A 19,706-nucleotide genomic window follows, 5' to 3' on the forward strand; every position below is an offset into this window, starting at 1 on the left:
CCTAGCACATATTAGAAATTCCATATTTGTTGATTGGATGAATGAGGTAGGCTTTACAATATTTTTATTAGTTAAATGATAACTTCTGCTGGGTGTGGTGGTACATACCTGTAATCCCAGTACTTGGGATTACAAGTACTGAAATAGGAGGATAACAGGTTCAAAGATGGCCTCAGCAATGTGGCAACACTCTCAGCAACTAGGTGAGACCCTGATTCAAAACAAAACTTAAAAAAAAAGGCCTAAGGGTATAGCTCAGAGATAGAATCCCCCTGATTCAATTCCCCAGTGCCAATAAATAAATAAAAATAAAACAGGGCTGGAGATATAGTTTAGAGGTAGAATGTCCCTGGATTTAATCCTCAGTAAAACACACACACACACACACACACACACACACACACACACACACACACTATGCTGCGTGTTCTTTTTACCTTGTTTTGATTTTTCAAAGTAATACTGCCTAACTTCATAAAAATTTAGGTTTCTGACTATTAGAAATTGAAATCCCATACACTGACAGTATTCTAAACTATTTTGCTGATAGGATCAAGATTATGACTCAAAATTATCAGTATAAACTTGTTCTTATGCCTCTACTTGTTTATTGGGAACTTAAAGATTTCCTCCCTTTAAGTCAGGCAACTATGCACTGTGATCATGGTAATGTGTACCAGTTGCCATTTTCAGGCCACTGGCTGAACACCACTCTGGAGAAGCCACACCAAGTTCATAATTGGAATGCTGTGGCCTACATGTGAGGTCTTTTCAACAACTTAGCACAGAACATGTGTGCGTGAGATTATAAAGCTGGGGCTGTGTGTTCTCTCACACACCACAAGTAAAATTATACAATATGACGTGGTCCTGTTTACAAAACTGAGCCCAGGGACACAGCTAAGATGGACAAAAACTAAAGGAGTGTTCTTCCTGGTGGCATAATGAAGATTTTATGGTGTTCTAGTTCTGCTTATTTAGGTCTGCTTGGAACCTCACATCCTGTCCCTCAGACCAAGGGCTGAGGGGAGGTGCCTGGGAGACAGACCCACTCCACCAAGGGCCACTCTTTCATGAGGGCCACAGCGCCCTCTCCCCAGTGATTTATATGCCTGGTGCATTACTGAGGGGGTGTTGGTGAGGGGCTGAAGCACATCTTCCTCTGAGGAGGAAGCGCACCATGGTCTGCAGGACATATGGCACACAGCTAAAAGATTAATGGGAACATGAGCCTTTGCTGGGTCCTCTGGCCACAGATGATCAGGGTGTTGGAAAGCGCACCTCCCCCGAGCTTTGAAGTATCCCTGACTACAAAGGCTTGAGGGAATTTAGAGTGAATGGGAACCCCACAAATACAGTTTGGCAGGCAGAATGGCTATTGTAAAGAATTCCCTAGCCATATATAAGTATGATTTCAAAACCCTTCAAACCAGTTCAGGGGGGTTCAGAAACCCTTGAGAAGCTCATGATATTTATTTTGTGAATTAACAAGACCGGAACGTCTCCTGAAGCTGCACAGACTTCACAGATATTTTAGCATTCAACAAATGGGCGCTGCTTATGGAAAGCACAGCCCTGGGTAGCATGGGGCTGCTCCAAATGCAGGTGTCCAGGCCCTGCAGGCTGTCCCTGGCCAGACCCTTCATCTGTTTCCATGGCTACTGCTCTCCCCATATCCCTCCCTTTTCCCCTCTCTCTTGGCAGATGGTCCCTCCATACTTCACAAATAAACTCAAGGATCTGGGAAGCGGTTCACTCAATTTCCTAGCCCACCCCTCCACTTTCTACCTGTACTCATGCCCATCCTCGCGGTCCTGCTGTTCAAGGGAAATTACCCTGCCCGGGCCTGGGAGTCGCCTCTCTGGGCACATTCTCGCTCATGTTCCTACTCTCCTTGACTGGCTCCTCTCCCACCTATGTAAAGAGTTTCCTTCCCACAGATCTCATTTCCTGATGGCTGTGCTCCTCCAGGGGGCAGCTCTCCCTTGCTCCCCCAGTCCCTCATTGCTGTTTGTCCTGAACCCACACTTGCTAATCAGGACCCTGCTTGGCCTAGCTCCAGGGCTTCTACCCTGATGCCTCCTCAGGCTTTCCTGTCACTCCGCCAGCTTCTCCTCCTCCATACCTGCAGGTTGGAGCTTCCCCCATCACACCCAAGCCCCTCTAGGCTCCTTCCCACAATCTTTTAGTAACCTCATCCTCTCATTCAATTTAATTCATTCATTCAGCCATTCATTAATTCAGTTGATAGTTATTAAATCTTACTGTACTGACAGGTACCCTGCTTTGGGTTGAGAATGAATAAGAAATGTATCTAATTGCCAGGAATATAGATGTGGCAGGAAATCATTTAGAGAATTAAGTACAATTAAATGCTACCAATATTTGGTGAGCATGTAGAGGGTCTAGAGTGTGAGGGAGAAGAGTGCCCAGAGGCTTTAGCTGAAGCTCGAGACATGTGAAAGAATGTGCCTGGAGGACTGGGAAAGAGGAGTCAAGGAATTCCCAGTGAGGCCGCAGCACAGGGCTCTGGAGCACCATCTCACAGCCACGAGATCTGGGTACAGTACCAGCCCATGACGGGTAAGGCTTGGGAATTAGGTCTCATTTCCTATTTCTGGAACAAGCTTAACTGGTAAGACTGTTGTAAAGCTTAGATAAGAGTGAAAGTGCTCTCAATGCCTGGCATAAAATGCTTAGTAAATGATAACTACACTATTACTATGAATATAATTTTAATTTGTTTCAAAACCATTACGGTAGAGTCTACTTTATAAGTTTGTTATGAAGACTAATAAATGTGTAGAAACTTAAAAAATCATAGAAAAAAATGAGTCATAAAAAAGAATGAAGTTCTGACACATCTTACAACATAAATGAGCCTTTAAACCAATATATTAAGTGAAATAAATCACGACACAGAAGGATGTATACTTTATGATTCCCTGATCTGAGTTACTAGAGTAGGCAAATTCACAAAGACAGAAAGTAGAATAGAGGTTATAAGGAATTGGGGTACCCAACTCTGAACCCATTACTATTGAATGGGTTCAAAGTTTCTGCTTGGAATGATGAAAAAGTTTTAGAAATAAACAGTTGTGATAGTTGTACCACACTCTAAGTATATTTAATTCTACTCAATTGCATGCTTACAAATGGTGGGTCTTATATACAATAGAGGGGAAACAAAAAGTTCATGTGCCATTTTCAAGAAAACAATACCACTAACATTCAGAGCAACATGGAAACAAATAAGGTTATCTACTCAGGTTTTTAAAAAATGCACAAATTTGCAATTATATATTATGAATTACTATTATGATTATGTATATTTTTAAATTTGTAAATTTTCAAAAATGGACTTAATCTAGGGTTGGTATTATGATCACTGTAACATCTGGACAGCTGGAATACCTTCTATTAAAAGAAGTCCAACAACTGTATTTCACTTTTGACCTGTGTTAGATCCTTAATTTTACCAATGCTCTCCCTATGGTAAATAATTGCCTGGTATATTTGGAGATATGTACTTGTAATTAAGAATTTATAGCCTGATGAGAATATAAAAAAGTGTCCTCATGCAGAGGTAAGTTTAGATTTAGAAACCTTGCTTAACATAAACAACTAGTAACCTTAGAACAGGGAGCTTCCTCTGGACCCTGGTGAAGTATGTGCTCACTCACCTGTGTCCCCTGACTGTTGATGTCCACGGCATCACTCCACTCGGGTTCCATCTCACCCAGAGACTCTACCCTCAGACGGAGGCCAGGAAGTAAGTCTTTGGTCCTACACTCTGGATAACTGGAAATCTGATGGTAGAGTTCATGATGAATTGAGCTCTCAGAAGGAATTTTTCTACAATAAATTTCAAACTTTGGAATATCTGAAATTAAAAAGGCATATGCAAACTTAGGCCTTGAAGACAAAGACTTAGAAACTGTAAACATAATGTGGTAAAATAAATATCTTAAGGAGTGAATAGTACTTTTATTTAAACATTCTTCATAGGATACAAGTATCTACTAAATTGAAAATATAAAATATTTTCAATAAAAGATAAAATATAAGTTGTATTACTTAAATGCAATGCTATAAAATATACCTTTAATATTTTCCTTTATAAGCATTGTTACTGGACATCTGTTGTGAAAAATTACTCGAGGACTTGGGTCTTCTGAGAGAGTTAAATAAGTCACTCCAAAGTGTTCTTGATATGTCAGTGCTATAGCTCTAGAACAGAATTGAATCAAATGACAGAAACAGTTTAGAAAAAAAATGTATATTTTCTGTACTGGTTCATGGTTGCTTGGATTTACAATATTCCAAACTCTAAAATACCTTCTCTTTTATTTCTCAGGGGAAATGTCTTCTAGAAGAAGGAGCCATCCCTTTATTTAATAGCTACCATATCTAAACTGTATAATTACTGATTTAAATAGTAATAATAGCAATATATATCTATAATACAATACCCAGAAGAAATGTGAAAGATTATTTAAAAGGTAAAAGCCATAGCTCTACCACCTAGAGGGAACCACAGCTCAGCCGGGGCTCAACTTGCCTCCTGCTCTTTCCCTTCTATGCATAAATGCCTAAAACTCTTTGTCAAGGTACCTTCCTCCCCAAAAGTGCTCGGTAAGTTTTGGTAAAGAAAGATATGACCTCCTTCTAGAAGGGCAACTAGAGAATTTGGATGCTCGCTCTTTTTCTATTCTAAAGGTAGCTAGACTCATAATGTTTGTTGTCAATTTTCACAAGACAGTGCTACTTTATATTTATACATTTTCAACCATCAGTGGTGAAGCTATGTTCCTTGGAATTAGAGAGCTACATGGGTATAGGTTGCCTTCTATGAGTAAGAGAGAGAAAACATCCTATTGTCCCACAGACTACCAAATGCCATTTCATGTCAAGGCAGGAAAAAAGTTCTCTATAGAGTCTTAATCCCATTCATTGATTATCAAAATTAATCAAAATTAGGTAATTTGCCAAATGTGGGTCTTTGTTTATGCCGATTAAAAGGGATTCATAGTACACTAAAGAATTTCTCATTTGCCAGTCTGCGTCTATCCCCAAAAATGCACCCCCACCTCCCTTTTTCCCCTCTCCCCATTACAGAATACTTAGATTGACATTGGTATATTCATATATGTATGCATAGTGGCTGGTTGTATTTCCATTAATGAAGGTCTTGCTAGGTTGCTGGGAGTCTCATCTATGGCTGAGGCTGTCCTTGAACTTGTGTTGCTCCTGTCTCAGTCTTCCAATTAGTAAGATTATAGGTGTGTGTTGCCACACTCAGCTTGACAATTTCCTTTTGATAGCCATGAAAGTTGGGGACTAGAACTAGATTATGAGGCTTGTAATCTATTTAGCTTAATATTTACACATAAGTTTAAATTATACTATCATTTCTAGGACTTTAAACCTAATTTCAAAATAAAATTTTGTTTCAAATTTTGACTTTCAGTGTAAAAATAAGCTTTGTTTTACAGGCAGAAGTTCACATGCCTTTCAAGAATATTTCCTTAATACATTAAGTATTATCTAAAACCAGTGTTGTAAGAGTAACCACCCTTTGCAGGGATAAGGATGCAAAACGTTTGTAAAATCAGGGGTGTTTGTGAGTGTTGTGAAAGAAGAAAAAAATGTGTGTATGAAAAAGGACCTTGCCGTCATAGACAACTTGAGGTACGCTGTTATCTTTTAAAATATTACCATTTGAAATCTCTGTATACATCAAAAAAGTTAGTATGGCTAAATTCCAAAAGTCTATAAATTCATGATCATGAGCATAAGGTACCTCTCATAAGGTCACAATATGTTTTCTTTTGTAGTTGTTAAATATACCATAAATAAGTTATTCCTGACAGCTGTAGAAAGGATGTATTGCATGCAAAACAACCACAAAATAGAAGTCCAGTATGAAGAAACCATTACACGTCTCTGGCTTGATTCTGTGGTTGTTATTTGCATGATTGGTAATCGGTAATTGGAGCAACTTGCGTGCAGGAACAGCCACAGTAGAGTCTTCTATGTCTTGTGTTTATCTAAGTTATGTTTTAAAATGACTTTTCTCAAAATCTTCTATTTTGAAGTAAAAGTACAGTAAGGAAAACAAAAAAATATTTTCCAACTTGATGTTCTCATATCTTAGCTTTTATTCTCATCATTTTACAAAGCCGAGCCCATTTTATAGCCTCTATTTCTTTATCATTTTACAGAGGCTAAGAACTCCTAAAATAAAGTGATTTTTTTTCGCATTACATTGTATTGCTGCTGTTCTGTGGTACGAACACCATCAATTCCTCAGAGTAGAAGCTACAGAAGGGAAAACCCTCACACTGGGACAACCCATATGTGAATGTGACATTTGATGAACTGTATACAATGTCTAGAAGTTACAAAAGATAAAAGTAAATCCTAGTCTTAAAAATGGAGTACCACACCTATCTTCCTGTCTCTTGACATTTCGATGCACAGGGGTACTGACAAGCAAAGAAGGGCATTCACGTAGGTGCTTCTTACCTGGTACAGAATCCATTTTCCCTGCAGCTCCCGAGGGGCACCGCCACACTCTGTCTGGGAAACTCTGGCCTAACTATCGCTGGCAGGCTCCAGCACTGCCAGCTGTCACCACCCACGGCAGGAGAAAAGCCCAGCAAGATCTGTTTCTGAAGCAGGGTTGTATCCAACACTGATGACCCAATGTCAGGCATTAAGTCCCAGCAAGGAAGGGAGCTGGGTGTTATGGCCGGCTGCTCTCCACCTGGGCAAATGCTGAAAGTGGCACTGTCTAAAACGTGAAAATACTAAAGGAGAGAGAGAGAAAGAAAAAAAAGACAATGCAGAGAAAGCACATTTACCACAGCAAGGCAATGAAGTTAGGCTTTTAAAGCAGTTTCTAAGAAACCATAACCATGTATTATTATAAAGAGGTCAATTTGGAGACAAGGAAGTATCAGCAATCATCCTGTTGCCACAAAAAGCCCTAATCAACAGTGGAAGCAGGGGCTGCTTTTCTGGGCACAATGAAGCCTGATAGAACCGCGTGACTTAAAAGGTGATATAAAGTTCTCACCGTTGCCCAGGTATCTCACAAACCCCCGTGCCAGAGGGCAGAGAAGCCCAGTGCAGCAAGGAAATCCTCTGGGGCAGGGGCAGCTATACTGAGAGGGTGTGGTACACTGGAGCTTTTGGGAAAATAGATTTGAATGAGATGTAGAATTGTCAGCTGGAGCTCAGAAGAAAAATTCTGTTTAAGACTCATCCTGAGACGGGAACAAACTCAGACCCCAGTCCTCAGGCAGAATTCAACACAGTTTTTGGCATTAGAGTTTCCAAATTTAGGCTTAAAAAGGACCTCAAAAATAATTTATTTGAATCTCTTCTTTTGAAGCAGCTGCTTTCCCAGAAAGCCCATGACTTGACCAACATCACAAAGCCAACAAGGGGCAAAGCCCAGGCAGAAGCCAGGTTTCCTACAACTGGGCTTGGGGCTTTCCTGCCATCCTACAGTTTTTCTGAGCAGCTAGTGATTACCAGGCCTCTCAAAATAAATCCCATGCCTGCCCCGAGCAGGGTCAGTGCCGAAACAGGGGCCACTCCTCTTCTGCGGGGAGAGTTGGGCCTTCCCTTCTCTCTAGGAAGCTGAGGCAGCTTGGGAGTTCTATGGATGATAATGTTGCGGTTGCTGCTGGCTACTGCAATGTACTTAATCTTTTTACTTACATTCTCTTATTTCATCCTCACAAAATCTGCAAGGAATGCAAAATCAAGCCCATTTTAAGGGTGAGAAATCAGTGTAGAAATTCCTGACCCAATGTCTCGGGAAGCCCTAGAGTGGGGAGAAGTAGTAAAAGTACCAGGACAGAATGCTGATGCTTTTGTCAAATCCTCTCCTGCAATGAATCTCCATTTCCAGATTGGGCAATCAACTGGACTCTTCTGGCCCCTATTTCTTTTTATTAACATGTAGGATGAAATTCTACTGCTCTGACATTTTTGCAAACATCAAAAAATGTGTAAGCTAGAAAGTAAGACTTTTATCCTGATTATTCTAATATAATTTTTAGGAATTGAAAGTCAGGGGTAATAATAAGTAGAGCCAAAGGTAAAGAAAATTGATGCTTTCGCCGGGCGTGGTGGCGCACGCTTGTAATCCCTGCTCTTGGGAGGCAGAGACAGGAGGATCATGCAGGTTCGAAGCCAGCCGTGCTGGCTTAAGAGACCCTGTTTCCAAATAAAAATATAAAATAGGTCTGGGAGTGTAGCCCGGAGGTAGAAGGGCTTCCAGGAACCCCAGTACCACCAAAAAGAAAATTGATGCTTTCTTATATAACAAGTTTCAATGACATTAAGTAATAGCCTTAGCTGAGTTTAAGTTTAAAAAGATCTTAAGATATAACTATTCACATTAATTGCACAGAGATGACTAAAAAATCCTTCTCGACATTTCTAAGTTTATTGTGATATATTTTGCCATTGAGATGTTAACATCAATGAGCTGGTCCATTTTTACATTAGCTCTGCATGGACACAAAGCTCACTGCCCAGAATTGTGGCTTGGTTAGCCCTCACCCTCTGCCCGAATGCAGCCTGTGAGGCAGATGTTCTTTTCCATGAGTTTGGGAGCCAGTCCTCAGGACCACATCCCTGCTCGTGTGGTTTAGTAAGCCTGTGAAAGAACCATGCTTGAGCCTCTGAGCAGATGGAGCGCAGGCAGAACTAAGCCAGCAGTGTATCAGGACCCACAGCTTTGTAGATTTCTCCTCATTAATTACCTTGGAAGCACTGACCACATCATCCATGGTTTTAATTACAGCAAAATTAAGCAGATTTCTTTTTACCTATAGTCAGTGTTAGCACTTTCTTGCCCTAGGCGAAAAAGAGTGGATCCTATTTATTGTTAATATATCAAAATGTAGACAAAACAATCATGTTATGAGTTGCTTACCTCATTTCCAAAATGAAACTTAGAGACAGATAACTGTGGTTTATAAAATATCTGATATTGTGTGTTATTGATTATTGTAGTCTTGTCTTCAATTTGAATAATTTGTATGCCTTGCTGTACCATGGAAGAAATGCAAAACTGACACAACTGCAAGATAATTGAGGAGAGAGACATTTTTACAATATTACTAGACATATGCAAATATTTTCATTTTTTTTTCTTGGTAGTAATAGGGATGGAACCCAGGGCCATTCTACCTCCACATTATACTACAGCTCTCTTTTATTTTTTGAAAGAAGGTCTCACTAGATTACTGAAGTTATTCTTAAAAGTTTTTAAAAAATCATAAACAGGCATGGTTGCACACCTGTAATCTCAGTACTAGGGAGGCTGAGACAGGAGGCTCACAGATTCAAAGACAGCCTCCACAAATAATAAGACTCTCAGCAACCTAGGAAGACTCTGTTCAAAACAAAAAATAAAAAGGGCCAGGATTGTAGCTTAGACATAGAACACCCCTGGGTTCAATCTTCAGTACTCACCTCCTTCCCCCTCCCAGGCTTTTATTTATCGGTTTGCCCAGGATAGTAAGTTTACTTTTCTCCAGAGTACTCTGTAGCATTCCCTGTCAGTCTCAAAAATGCCCTGGCTACTACAAGGGGTTAGGGTACTTGAGCAAGCCAGTGCCTTGTGCTGTTGCTATTGTGTCGTGACAGACAAGAGACTCATTTTCAGATTATTTCAGATTACCTCCCAATACATATTTATGGAGCTCTGCTATGTAAACAAATGCCACTCATGTACTGAACAGGGTCTAACCCAGCATCCCTCCTCCACATGCTCATTATAGTAGCAGTCTCACAGGACACCCACTATAGACCAAAAGGAGTTCTGAGAACATTAACAATGACGACAGTGAACGAAGCAATAACGACTGCCCTTCAGATATTGTCATTTTATGCTCTCACAAATTCCTCACAATACCTACACAAAGTAGTAACTAATATCCCTGTTTTACAGAAGAGGAAGGTGGGGCACTGAGAGGTAGGCGAGCAACACACCCAAGGTCTGGCTGGGGCTGGCCCATGTGGTCTGGCTCCACTGGCTCCACTGTGAAGCGTCCTCTTCAGCACCACACACAGCCTCTCTTTGCCTTATTGCATCATGTGAGGAGCCTCGAAGGCGTTGCCTGCCTGGTGCCACCATCTGGGAAATGGTCATCTAAGAATAGCAACCCTCAGAGGGTGACTGGGGAGTGAAGGGGATTTCTGAGCAGAGAGTTCTAAGTTCAAAACTAGTTTACAATAAACTAAAATGCTCTTTATCTTCTCATTCTAATTTCCTCTTGAGTGTACAGTGGAGTTTCACAGAGGCCATAGGACACATGATGTCATTGCTCTGATAGCTAGTGGAATATTTTTACATTATTATGCTTAAAAAATTTCTGGGAGTTTCTAATCTGTTAAAAACTGATATAACCCACAGAAACAAAAGGTCTCTATACTTAAAGAGTGGGAAGCAGTCCTGAAACTAAAATGTTTGAGAGTTAGTGCTAAAGAAAAACTGGACATTGATATATTTTCTGAGGGATCATTTATTCACAAACATTTATTCAGCACTTGCTGTGGCTAGTTTGTGAGTGCTAGACGTATGGGGTTTTTGATTATATTGTGACATTTTTCTTCCAGGTTTCGATGGCAGCTCTCAACTTACAACTATTCAACCTTAGGTGATTCATGCTTACAGCTCTTTGCCATTTACACCATGTTACAGCATTCTGGCCAGCAGAACACAAACATGTGTTGCCCAGACAACTTTAAGGAAATGGATACCAGCCTTGAATACTGAAGACCAACTTCTTTTTTTAGAGAAATCTATTTTTTAAAGAGTGACCAAAAGATCCTAACTTTTCTCAAAAGGTTCTTCTAAGATGCTTATCAAAAACCTACTTTCTCTCCAGAGAAAGGTCATTCTGACTTCTTTTGCTCTGACGAAGTATGCCTTTCTTTTCTCAATTGGGATAGCGAAAATAATAAAGTTAATATAAGTACAGTATAAGACTTCTGCACAGTGTGCTATAATACTGTACTTTAATGTGTACAATTTAATGTGATTAGTTACTGTATTATTCAGCTCACTGGTTTCTATAGGCTTTATATTTATGCTAAAAAGCATACACAAGTTGCACTTAGTCAAATAACTGATTAAGTATGTGGTTTTTTTTTGTATCCATATCTCTAAAAACATGAGCACCAGTGGGCTGTTGAATAATACAATTTCCTCTTATAACACTGGTTCTATGGGAAGATTAGAATAGGTTCTATCATTTTGGTGATGATGCCCTTTCCAGGAATATAACTCTTGCTTCAGAAATCTTTGTTCTTCCACTCAATGTTAGTGACTCTACTTCCTGTTCTAAAAAAAGGAGGCAAAGTAGAATTTGTGGCTATTCTGGAATAAGTTCACCCCCCTCACACACATACAATAAATCAAGTGAGTGCTGAGTATTCTGAAATAGAGCAGTTACTGGATAAATTATGTGACATAGCTTTTATCACTAGTAACAACACAAAAAATGTAAAACAGAGGTCTAAGAAGTTAAGAAATCAAGTGTTTCACTGTTGTAAATTATTTAGAATGAGTCAAACAAAAAAGGGATTAAAGAAGAAAAGGTATGTTCATTTTAAATAGCTTAAAGGGATGCAACACTATTTCCTCTGGGCCACATCAACTTGGTCTTACCTTCTGATGTCCTGGGAAAGCACCAAGCCTTATTTCAGCATCAACAAATGCATCTTCATCCAAAACCACAACTTCACCATTACCTCCATCTTTCCACTTGGGAGATGTCAGATTATGAACCAGTTTAATTGCTACTGATTTGTGGACAGTGTTTGTATTTGCCCAGTATATTCCAATTTGAAAAGCCTCCTGGAAAAATAATGCTTCAATTATAAAGTATTTTTCTCAACTCTGATATTTTTACCTCAATCCCCAGAATATTTTTTTATATTTTATAATAAGTCTACTAAGGCCACCAAATATTTTTAAAATAATGGCAAGATACATTTTATATTGGTTCCCATAGTCTTTTTTGATTCACAGTAAAATTCATACTTATGGAAGGGGGAGAAAACCCAAACTCAAGATGTGACTATTCTATAAATACTAAAGTCTTAAAAACTGAAGGTTTCATCTCACTTGACAAGAGAATAATATGTAACATTAGGTCCATATAGGTCAACATTCCAATTCCATAAGGTAACAGCATTTTATTATTAAAAAATACAATTGAATAAAGATGTTTAGGGAATGGAACATTTTTTAGGAAAAAAAAAGATTCTGAAATTGTTCTCTATCAGTGAAATTTTTTATTTAGGAGTTTCTTTTACTCCATTTTCTCATATATATATTTGTCTTCTTGAAATGAACCAGCCATATAAAGTTAGTTCTCTTGTGACAGAATATAAAATCTTCCTGTGAAATTTTATCTTGTAATTATATGTTTTTTCCTGTGTCACTAATGGTTCCATATTGTTATCATCAATAGTTTGAGTGAATCTTCATAATTACAGACATCAGAGTTCACTTGTCAAGGAAAAGAGGTCCTCACAAAAATGACTGCTGAGAAATCCTCAGCACCATACAGATTTCAGAGAATTTCCAGAACTACAAAGAGTGTCTAGTGGGGTGGTTATTAGCACATAATGGCTCTGCATCCTTAACACACTGACAGACTAATACTGATGCATGTCAAATATCCTGTACACAATGGAAATGAGAATATAAACTAGCACAAGTTATCAAATTTAATGATAACTCAACCATGAGTACTGCTGATTGGGGACGAAATCATCTGAAAAGTCTTTGAATATCAAACGACATTCCATGCCCCTTATGTATGCATATGTGAGGGCAATTTTCCACGTCTGATTCATTCTGTTAGGATCATAACGCAACCTCAGAATAAAATCTAGTTGCTGAGAGATAAGAATTATGTTAGTTTTATAAGTTACAGTACCTGAAAATTAGGAGGAATAATAATTTTGCCAGCAGGAACCTGTAGAACAATCTTCTCTCCTTCAAATAGCCAGAGATCCCACTTGGACTGATTGACAAGCAGGGCCCAGGGTAGAAGTTCTATCAACAAAGTGCTAACATATGGCTTCCAGATCGACAGCTTCACTCGCATTGGGCTATCCCACTGGCTCAGCTGCTCATTCCTGTTCCAAATACCACATCCAAGAGACTCAATGAAATACGATGATTTCAGTATTCAAGAAATGTGTTTAAGGATTCCAGACACACAATGCTCCTGTATGATACCTCTTCACATCAGTCATGCAATGATGAATTTTCAAGCAGGAGAAAACAATTTTCTCATGCAATATTTTCTAGATTATGAGTAGGAAATTGGTAAAACATACCTACTATATGACAAAAGGTCAGAATCTGACAAATATGTAGATAACCTTTTTTCATGAATGGTCATTTCTTAATATCTTTAAGTGTGTATATAAAACACTTGTTAAAGATTGTTACCTGTCGGAATCCTTCTTATTATAGGGCCACGCGGGTTGCAAGGATTGTTTGGGCCCATAGAATTCATCGAGGATCTGATTAACTGTGCCACCAGGGTGTATCTTAGTGGCTATTTGCTTAATGAGGGCTGTGGAGACAGGAACAGCACAATCTGAAGGATCATATTCTTCTCTAGGAAATGGAAAGAAAAAAACCAGAATACTAGATTTCTGAAGTGGTCTATAATTTGTCCAAGAAAATATAGCTACAAGTATACCACAGACCAATAATTTTCTGTAGGATTCAGTCCATTATGGGTGACTTAGGAACATATGGTGTACTTTTCCTCCCCACCCGCCCAAGTTTGGGTGAGATTATAGTCATATCTAGTCACTACAGATACCATGTGCCAATTAAATTGAAACTAAAGTACATTTTCTATGGATCTCTTGTGTTTTTTTTTATTTTTGAGTAGCAGAGTAAGAGATTTATTATAAAGGGATAGTACACACTTGAGAGAAGTGTGAGTGATGAGAGGAAGGGAAGGAGGAAGAGAGGGAGAGAGTCACTCCTCTTGGTTGTTTCTAAGTTTAACGAGAAAGGCTGCATTTTTTGAAAACTAGACAAGAGAATGAGAGAACACAAGGCAGGGTAATTTTAAAATAATCTTCTCTTAAGAAATCATACAAAAACCAGTTATCCATGCTTCCCCACTCCCACCATCAGTACAAGGTTACTTTTCTACTGAATTTCTCTTAAGAAAATATAAAAATGCAAAGTATGTTGCCAATACCTTGCTTGAAATGTTAGGTGATGCACAAGGTCGGGTTCTATGTTTTGCAGTGGTTTTTCCTGCCCTTTTCCTGGAATAATCTGTGTTTCGTTCAGTCCCAGACTCCTCTTCTCCAAATGTATGATAATGGGGTCTGGAAGATGACTCCTCATGATAAAAAGAGGGCTGAACACAATCTATAAAAATAAAAGGACAGAACAACTTTCATATTTGCTTTGTTGCAGTACTCCAGCTGTTTGATGCTGAAACAAACTTGTAATAAATCTCTTCCCTGGGTCACTCTGACCTTAATTTATTTCAGAACAGGAAAGGTCAGAGCCATAGACCATATTTTAGGATTGGGAAAGCACTCACCATTCGTTGTTGTACTTGAGAGTTGGGTTCTAAAGTCAAAACTGTGCACCAGACATAAATAATGGAATTGTTTGAAGATGGCACCTGCACATGAGAATGGAAAGGGTCCTATTAAATACTAAACAGCTTACTAGTTAATCAAAATAAGACACAGATACAGTATCAGCTTGGAAGATAAAAGTAAAAACATTTAGAGAAAAAAAAAACACCATCACCAACACACACACACACACACACACACACACACACACACACACACACACCTAAACAAAACCAGACCTCATTAAGGCATAAAGTGAATGTGTACTGAACTGGTGTAGCCAATTTTTCCCAGGAAGAGGAAAGGATATAAGAAGAAAGTGATAGAAGCCTGATTGGGAGAATGAAAGAGATTTGTCTGTCCTGGGAATGAAAGTGATGACAGTAAAGACTGAGGAAGAGACAAAAATGTAACCGGCCATCACTGAAATCCTAGAATACAGAGGATGCCACCCCACAGTCTTCTGTCCCCTCCTACCGGTCCCAGCCCCAGTATGTTAGAATCTTTTTCAAGGTATAACTCACCTGCATCTGGCAGGGATAGAGAAGAGATGGGTGGGCAATGGCTGAAAAGCACTATTCAAAGCCTTTCTATAGTGTTTACAAATTGCTCTCCTTTTGTATAGACCGTGTGTGTGTGTGTGTGTGTGTGTGTGTGTGTGTGTGTGTGTGTACTGTGCGTGTGTGTGTGTGTGTGTGTGTGTGTGTATGTGTGTGTGTGTCCAGGCATTGAACCCAAGGGTGTTATACCTCTGAGTATTTTATTTTGAAAGAGGGTCTCACTAAGCGACTGAGGCTGTCTTCAAACCTGTGATCCTCCTATCTCAGCCTTCCAAGTACTACGACTACAAATGCTTACCACTATGCCCAGCTATTTATCATCTTTTTAATAAGACTTAGTGCTGTATCAAATAAAAAGTGCACTCAGAAGATTTCGGCTTTAAAGCTGCTCTATTCTCGATGGTGCTACTTCTCGTACCTGGATGACAATGCTGTACTCAGAGGCTTTGGATTCCAGGCACACGTCTCTTGACCAGTCTTCATCTCCTTTAGCCTTCACACACAGCTCTGTCAGTTCGCTGTTTTCTAATATGTATGAAGGCAATTTCTGTTTGGCTGTGAGGCAGTCAAAATGTTCTCGAACCACAGCTTGTCCATCTTGACCAATGTAATGCTGAACGACTTTTAGTTCTATGCTCTGGGACAAATAACTGCAGATGATCTGTCTTCCACAGATGATAATCTAAAAGAAAATGTATATATCCATAGGCTTCATCAATTCAGATTATATTAATTGGAAACATGTTCACACAGATATGTCAATGTTAATGAAAAGCAAATGAAGTAATTAGATTAATACAAGAAAAAAATGACACTTAAAGGGAAGAATACATTTTTTCTCTGGTCATGATGAGCTTTCAGTATTTAGAGTCACATAGGCAGGTTCTGGTGCTTAGATAGAAATACTGGTCAGGTGCTTGAGAGAGAGGATGGAGCTGGAGATAAGACCTGTGAAATAAAAGCTGTGTAAATATGCACTAACAAAAGATAGTTTACCTGGAAGAGAGGCTTAAAGCTGAACCCCAGAAATAAACCAATGTTGCAGGGGCAGACTCAGGAGAAAAGTCTTGCTGAAGGCAGAAAAAGTGGCTGACCAGGAGGCGATGGTTAATCCCATAAATAATGCAGAAGTTGAAAGGATGGGAGATTAAAGTAAGCATATTGCTCTGATAAGTGAGAAGGCAACTTGGGACTAGTCTATTCCTTGAAGCTGGTTTCTTTTTTTTTGGCATTAATGATCAGTATTTATTGAGTATTCATTATATACTAGTATTAAAAAACAGAAGAGAATGTCACCTGACACTGCTATTACCTTCTTTTGAACTTTACTGCTTGGAAGATGGTACATAGCAATGCTCTAGACCAGAGGAAATTCAGCTGCAAGAATATCTAACCATGCGCTTCTGTGTAGAGAATGCTGTGATCAGGCTGCTAATTTTTCTTCTTAAATACTTGAAGCTGATTTCTAAGGGTTTACTATACTCCTCTGCAGTAAGGGATCTCTGTGCACATGAATACAAATGATCTTTGACTGACAACCTTATTGAAATTTTACTTTACTCAGCTTTTTTTCTTTTGCATTGTACCAGTACATATCTTTATAAAACAGAATTTGTCAGGTATGGTGGTACATGCCTACAATCCCAGGTACTCAGGAGGTTGAGGCAGGAAAATCACATGTTCAAGGGCAGCCTCAGTGAGACCGTCTCAAAATTAAAAAATAAAAAGGGCTAGAGATGCAGCACAATGGTAGAGTGGTAGATTTGAATCCCCAGTACTGCAAATAAATAAATAAATAAATTTAAAAACACACAGACAGGCGTGGTGGTGCACGCTTGTAATCCCAACATTTGGAGGCTGAGACCAGAGGATCACGGTTCACGGACAGCCTCAACTACTTAGTGAGGCCCTTCGCAATTTAGTGAGAACCTGTTTTAAAAAAATAGGTCAGAGGATGTAGCTCAGAGGTCAAATGCCCCTGGGTTCCATCCCCAGACCTGAAAAAAAAAAAAAAAGAAAAAAAAAAAAAGAAAAAGCCAGGTGGGTTTGTAATCCCCACACTTGGGAGGCAGAGACAGGAGGTTTAAGAGACTCTGTTTCCAAGTTAAAAAAAGAAAAAGAAAATACGTCTGGGAGTGTAACCCAGAGGTAGAACGGTTTCCAGGAAACCCAGTACCGCCAAAAAACAAAAACAAAACAAAACAAAAAAACACACATAATTATCCATGAATCTCATAGATTGATTACCCAATTTTGAAACCACCTAAGAGTATAGTTCATAGTAGGGATTAAGAAATGTCTCAGCTGGGCGTGGTGGCGCACGCCTGTAATCCCAGCATTCAGAAGGCTGAGACCTGGAGGATCACGGTTCGCGGACAGCCTCAGCTACTTAATGAGGCCCTCTGCAACGCAGTGAGACTCGATTTCAAAATAAAAAATAAAAAATAATAGGGCAAGGGGTGTAGCTTGGAGGTAGAATTCCCCTGGGTTCCATCCCCAGACCCCCCCCCCCAAAAAAAAAAAGGTCTCTTTCTGGGTGCAGTGCCTGTAATCCTGGTACTTGAGAAACTGAGACAGGAGGATTGCAGGTTTCAGGGCAGGGTATGGTAACTAAGTGAGACCTTGTTTCAAAATTAAAAATAAGATAGGAGCCCAGCACAGTTACACATACTTACAATCCCAGTATTTGGGAGGCTGAGACAGGAGCATTACAGGTTTGTGGCTAGCGTCAACAATTTAATTAATGAGGCCATCTGCAACTTATTGAGACTCTGTTTTTAAGTAAAAGAATAAAATAGGTCTGGGGGTATAGCTCAGAGGTAGAATGCCTCTGGTTTCCATCCCCACTACCACAAATATATATATGAATTTGTTCCACTATCACAAATATATATATGAGTTTGTCTCTCATAAAATTATTAGTCGTATTATTTTTCTAAATTATATACTATGTATTCATTTTTGGAGTGATCATCTTCTAAGAGCAAGATTCTATTCTCCATGTAGTCTAATCTGTTGTTTATAGTTTAAATTGATTCCTTCATTACAATGATTGCATCCTTTATTTCTTTCAGGCTCTCTTTAAAATCCTGTATCATTTCTACTGTTAAATTTTTTATTTGTCCTTCTGATGATCGCTATATAACACACACACACACACACACACACACACACTCTCTCTCTCTCTCTCTCTCTCTCTCTCTCTCTCTCTCATATATGGCTGAGGGTGGAGCTCAGGGGTAGAACACCAAAACCAAAACCAAACAAAACAATAAGTTCTACACATAATATGATTACAGGTCTAAACATGAAATGGTTAATTTTAATGTGCTGCCTCAACTGGGCTATGAAGTGGCCAGACATTTAGCCAAACATTGCATCAAATGTCTTATGGGGATGTTTCTAGATGACATTACCATTTAAATTTTTATTTTTTTGCAGGTCTGGGGAAAAACCCCAGGGACATTTGACCTCTGAGCTACACCCCCTGCCCTATTTTTTATTCTTTATTTTGAAACAGGTTCTTACTAAGTTACAGAGGGCGTCACTAAGTAGCCAAGACTGTCCATGAACCGTGATCCTCCAGTCTCAGCCTCCTGAATGCTGGGATTACAAGCATGTGCCACCACACCTGGCTTCCATTTGAATTTTTAGACTGGGTAAAACAGATTGCCTTTCCCAGGGTGAGTGGACACCATCCAATCAACTGAAGACCTGAATAGAATAAAAATGCTGAGGAACAGCTGGGTTCTGTTGGTGCATGCCTGTAACCACAGTACCTGGGAGGCTGAGACAGGCTGAGGTTTGAGGAAAAGTTCAGCAAGTAGTGAAACTCTCATTAGCCTAGTGAAACCCTTCTTCAAAATAAAAATAAAATTGGGCTGGGGGAATAGCTTAGAGGTAGAATGCCCATGGGTTCAATGTCTCAATTCCCAGTAACACACACACACACACACACACACACACACACACACACACACACACATACACACACCACCCTGAGAAAGAACTCATTCTGTCTGGCTACTTGGGCTGGGACATTGGTCTTGTCTGGCCTTTGAACCTGGACTGAAATATTGGGTCTCCTTATCATCTCTTAAAGTTTGCCAGCTTTTGGACTGGAACTTATACCACTGGCTCTGCTGGGTCTCAGGTCTCAGATTCAGACTGAACTACACACTGACTCTCCAGCTTGATGGCTGCAGATCTAGGAACTGTCTCACAAGCATTTGAGTCAATTTATAATCAATCAATCCCACACCCTATTCATATGTTCTATTCGTTGTGTTTCTCTAGAGAACACTGATAAATACAAAGCATTTTCCAAAATTCACCTTTTTATTATCATAACAACCTTATAAAGTAGGTACTACTATGAATCTCCTTCTTAACACTGAGCAAAAACACAGGCATAGAGATGTCAAATAACATGCAGGCTGGTACCCAGACAATCTGGCCCAGAGTCTATACTGAGGATCATCC

The 19,706-nt window shown here is 39.4% G+C and overlaps 1 protein-coding gene across 3 annotated transcripts in view; it reads right to left on the reverse strand.

Annotated features, from left to right (window-relative positions):
- The window catches only part of VPS13B (vacuolar protein sorting 13 homolog B), a gene marked incomplete at both ends in the record, with an annotated part of 689,491 nt that overhangs the window by 39,416 nt on the left and 630,369 nt on the right, over window positions 1-19,706 (reverse strand). For all 3 annotated transcript variants that reach the window (XM_080693506.1, XM_080693505.1, XM_080693507.1), the window contains 10 exons: window positions 3,684-3,883; window positions 4,103-4,230; window positions 6,529-6,812; window positions 8,957-9,103; window positions 11,699-11,887; window positions 12,978-13,179; window positions 13,499-13,669; window positions 14,271-14,446; window positions 14,625-14,708; window positions 15,643-15,906. In XM_080693506.1, coding sequence (XP_080549632.1) covers window positions 3,684-3,883; window positions 4,103-4,230; window positions 6,529-6,812; window positions 8,957-9,103; window positions 11,699-11,887; window positions 12,978-13,179; window positions 13,499-13,669; window positions 14,271-14,446; window positions 14,625-14,708; window positions 15,643-15,906 — 1,845 coding nt within the window. The remainder of the gene's footprint in view (window positions 1-3,683; window positions 3,884-4,102; window positions 4,231-6,528; window positions 6,813-8,956; window positions 9,104-11,698; window positions 11,888-12,977; window positions 13,180-13,498; window positions 13,670-14,270; window positions 14,447-14,624; window positions 14,709-15,642; window positions 15,907-19,706) is intronic.

The sequence above is a fragment of the Muscardinus avellanarius genome, assembly GCF_963383645.1.
Source record: "Muscardinus avellanarius genome assembly, chromosome: 4".
Lineage (NCBI taxonomy): Eukaryota > Metazoa > Chordata > Mammalia > Rodentia > Gliridae > Muscardinus > Muscardinus avellanarius.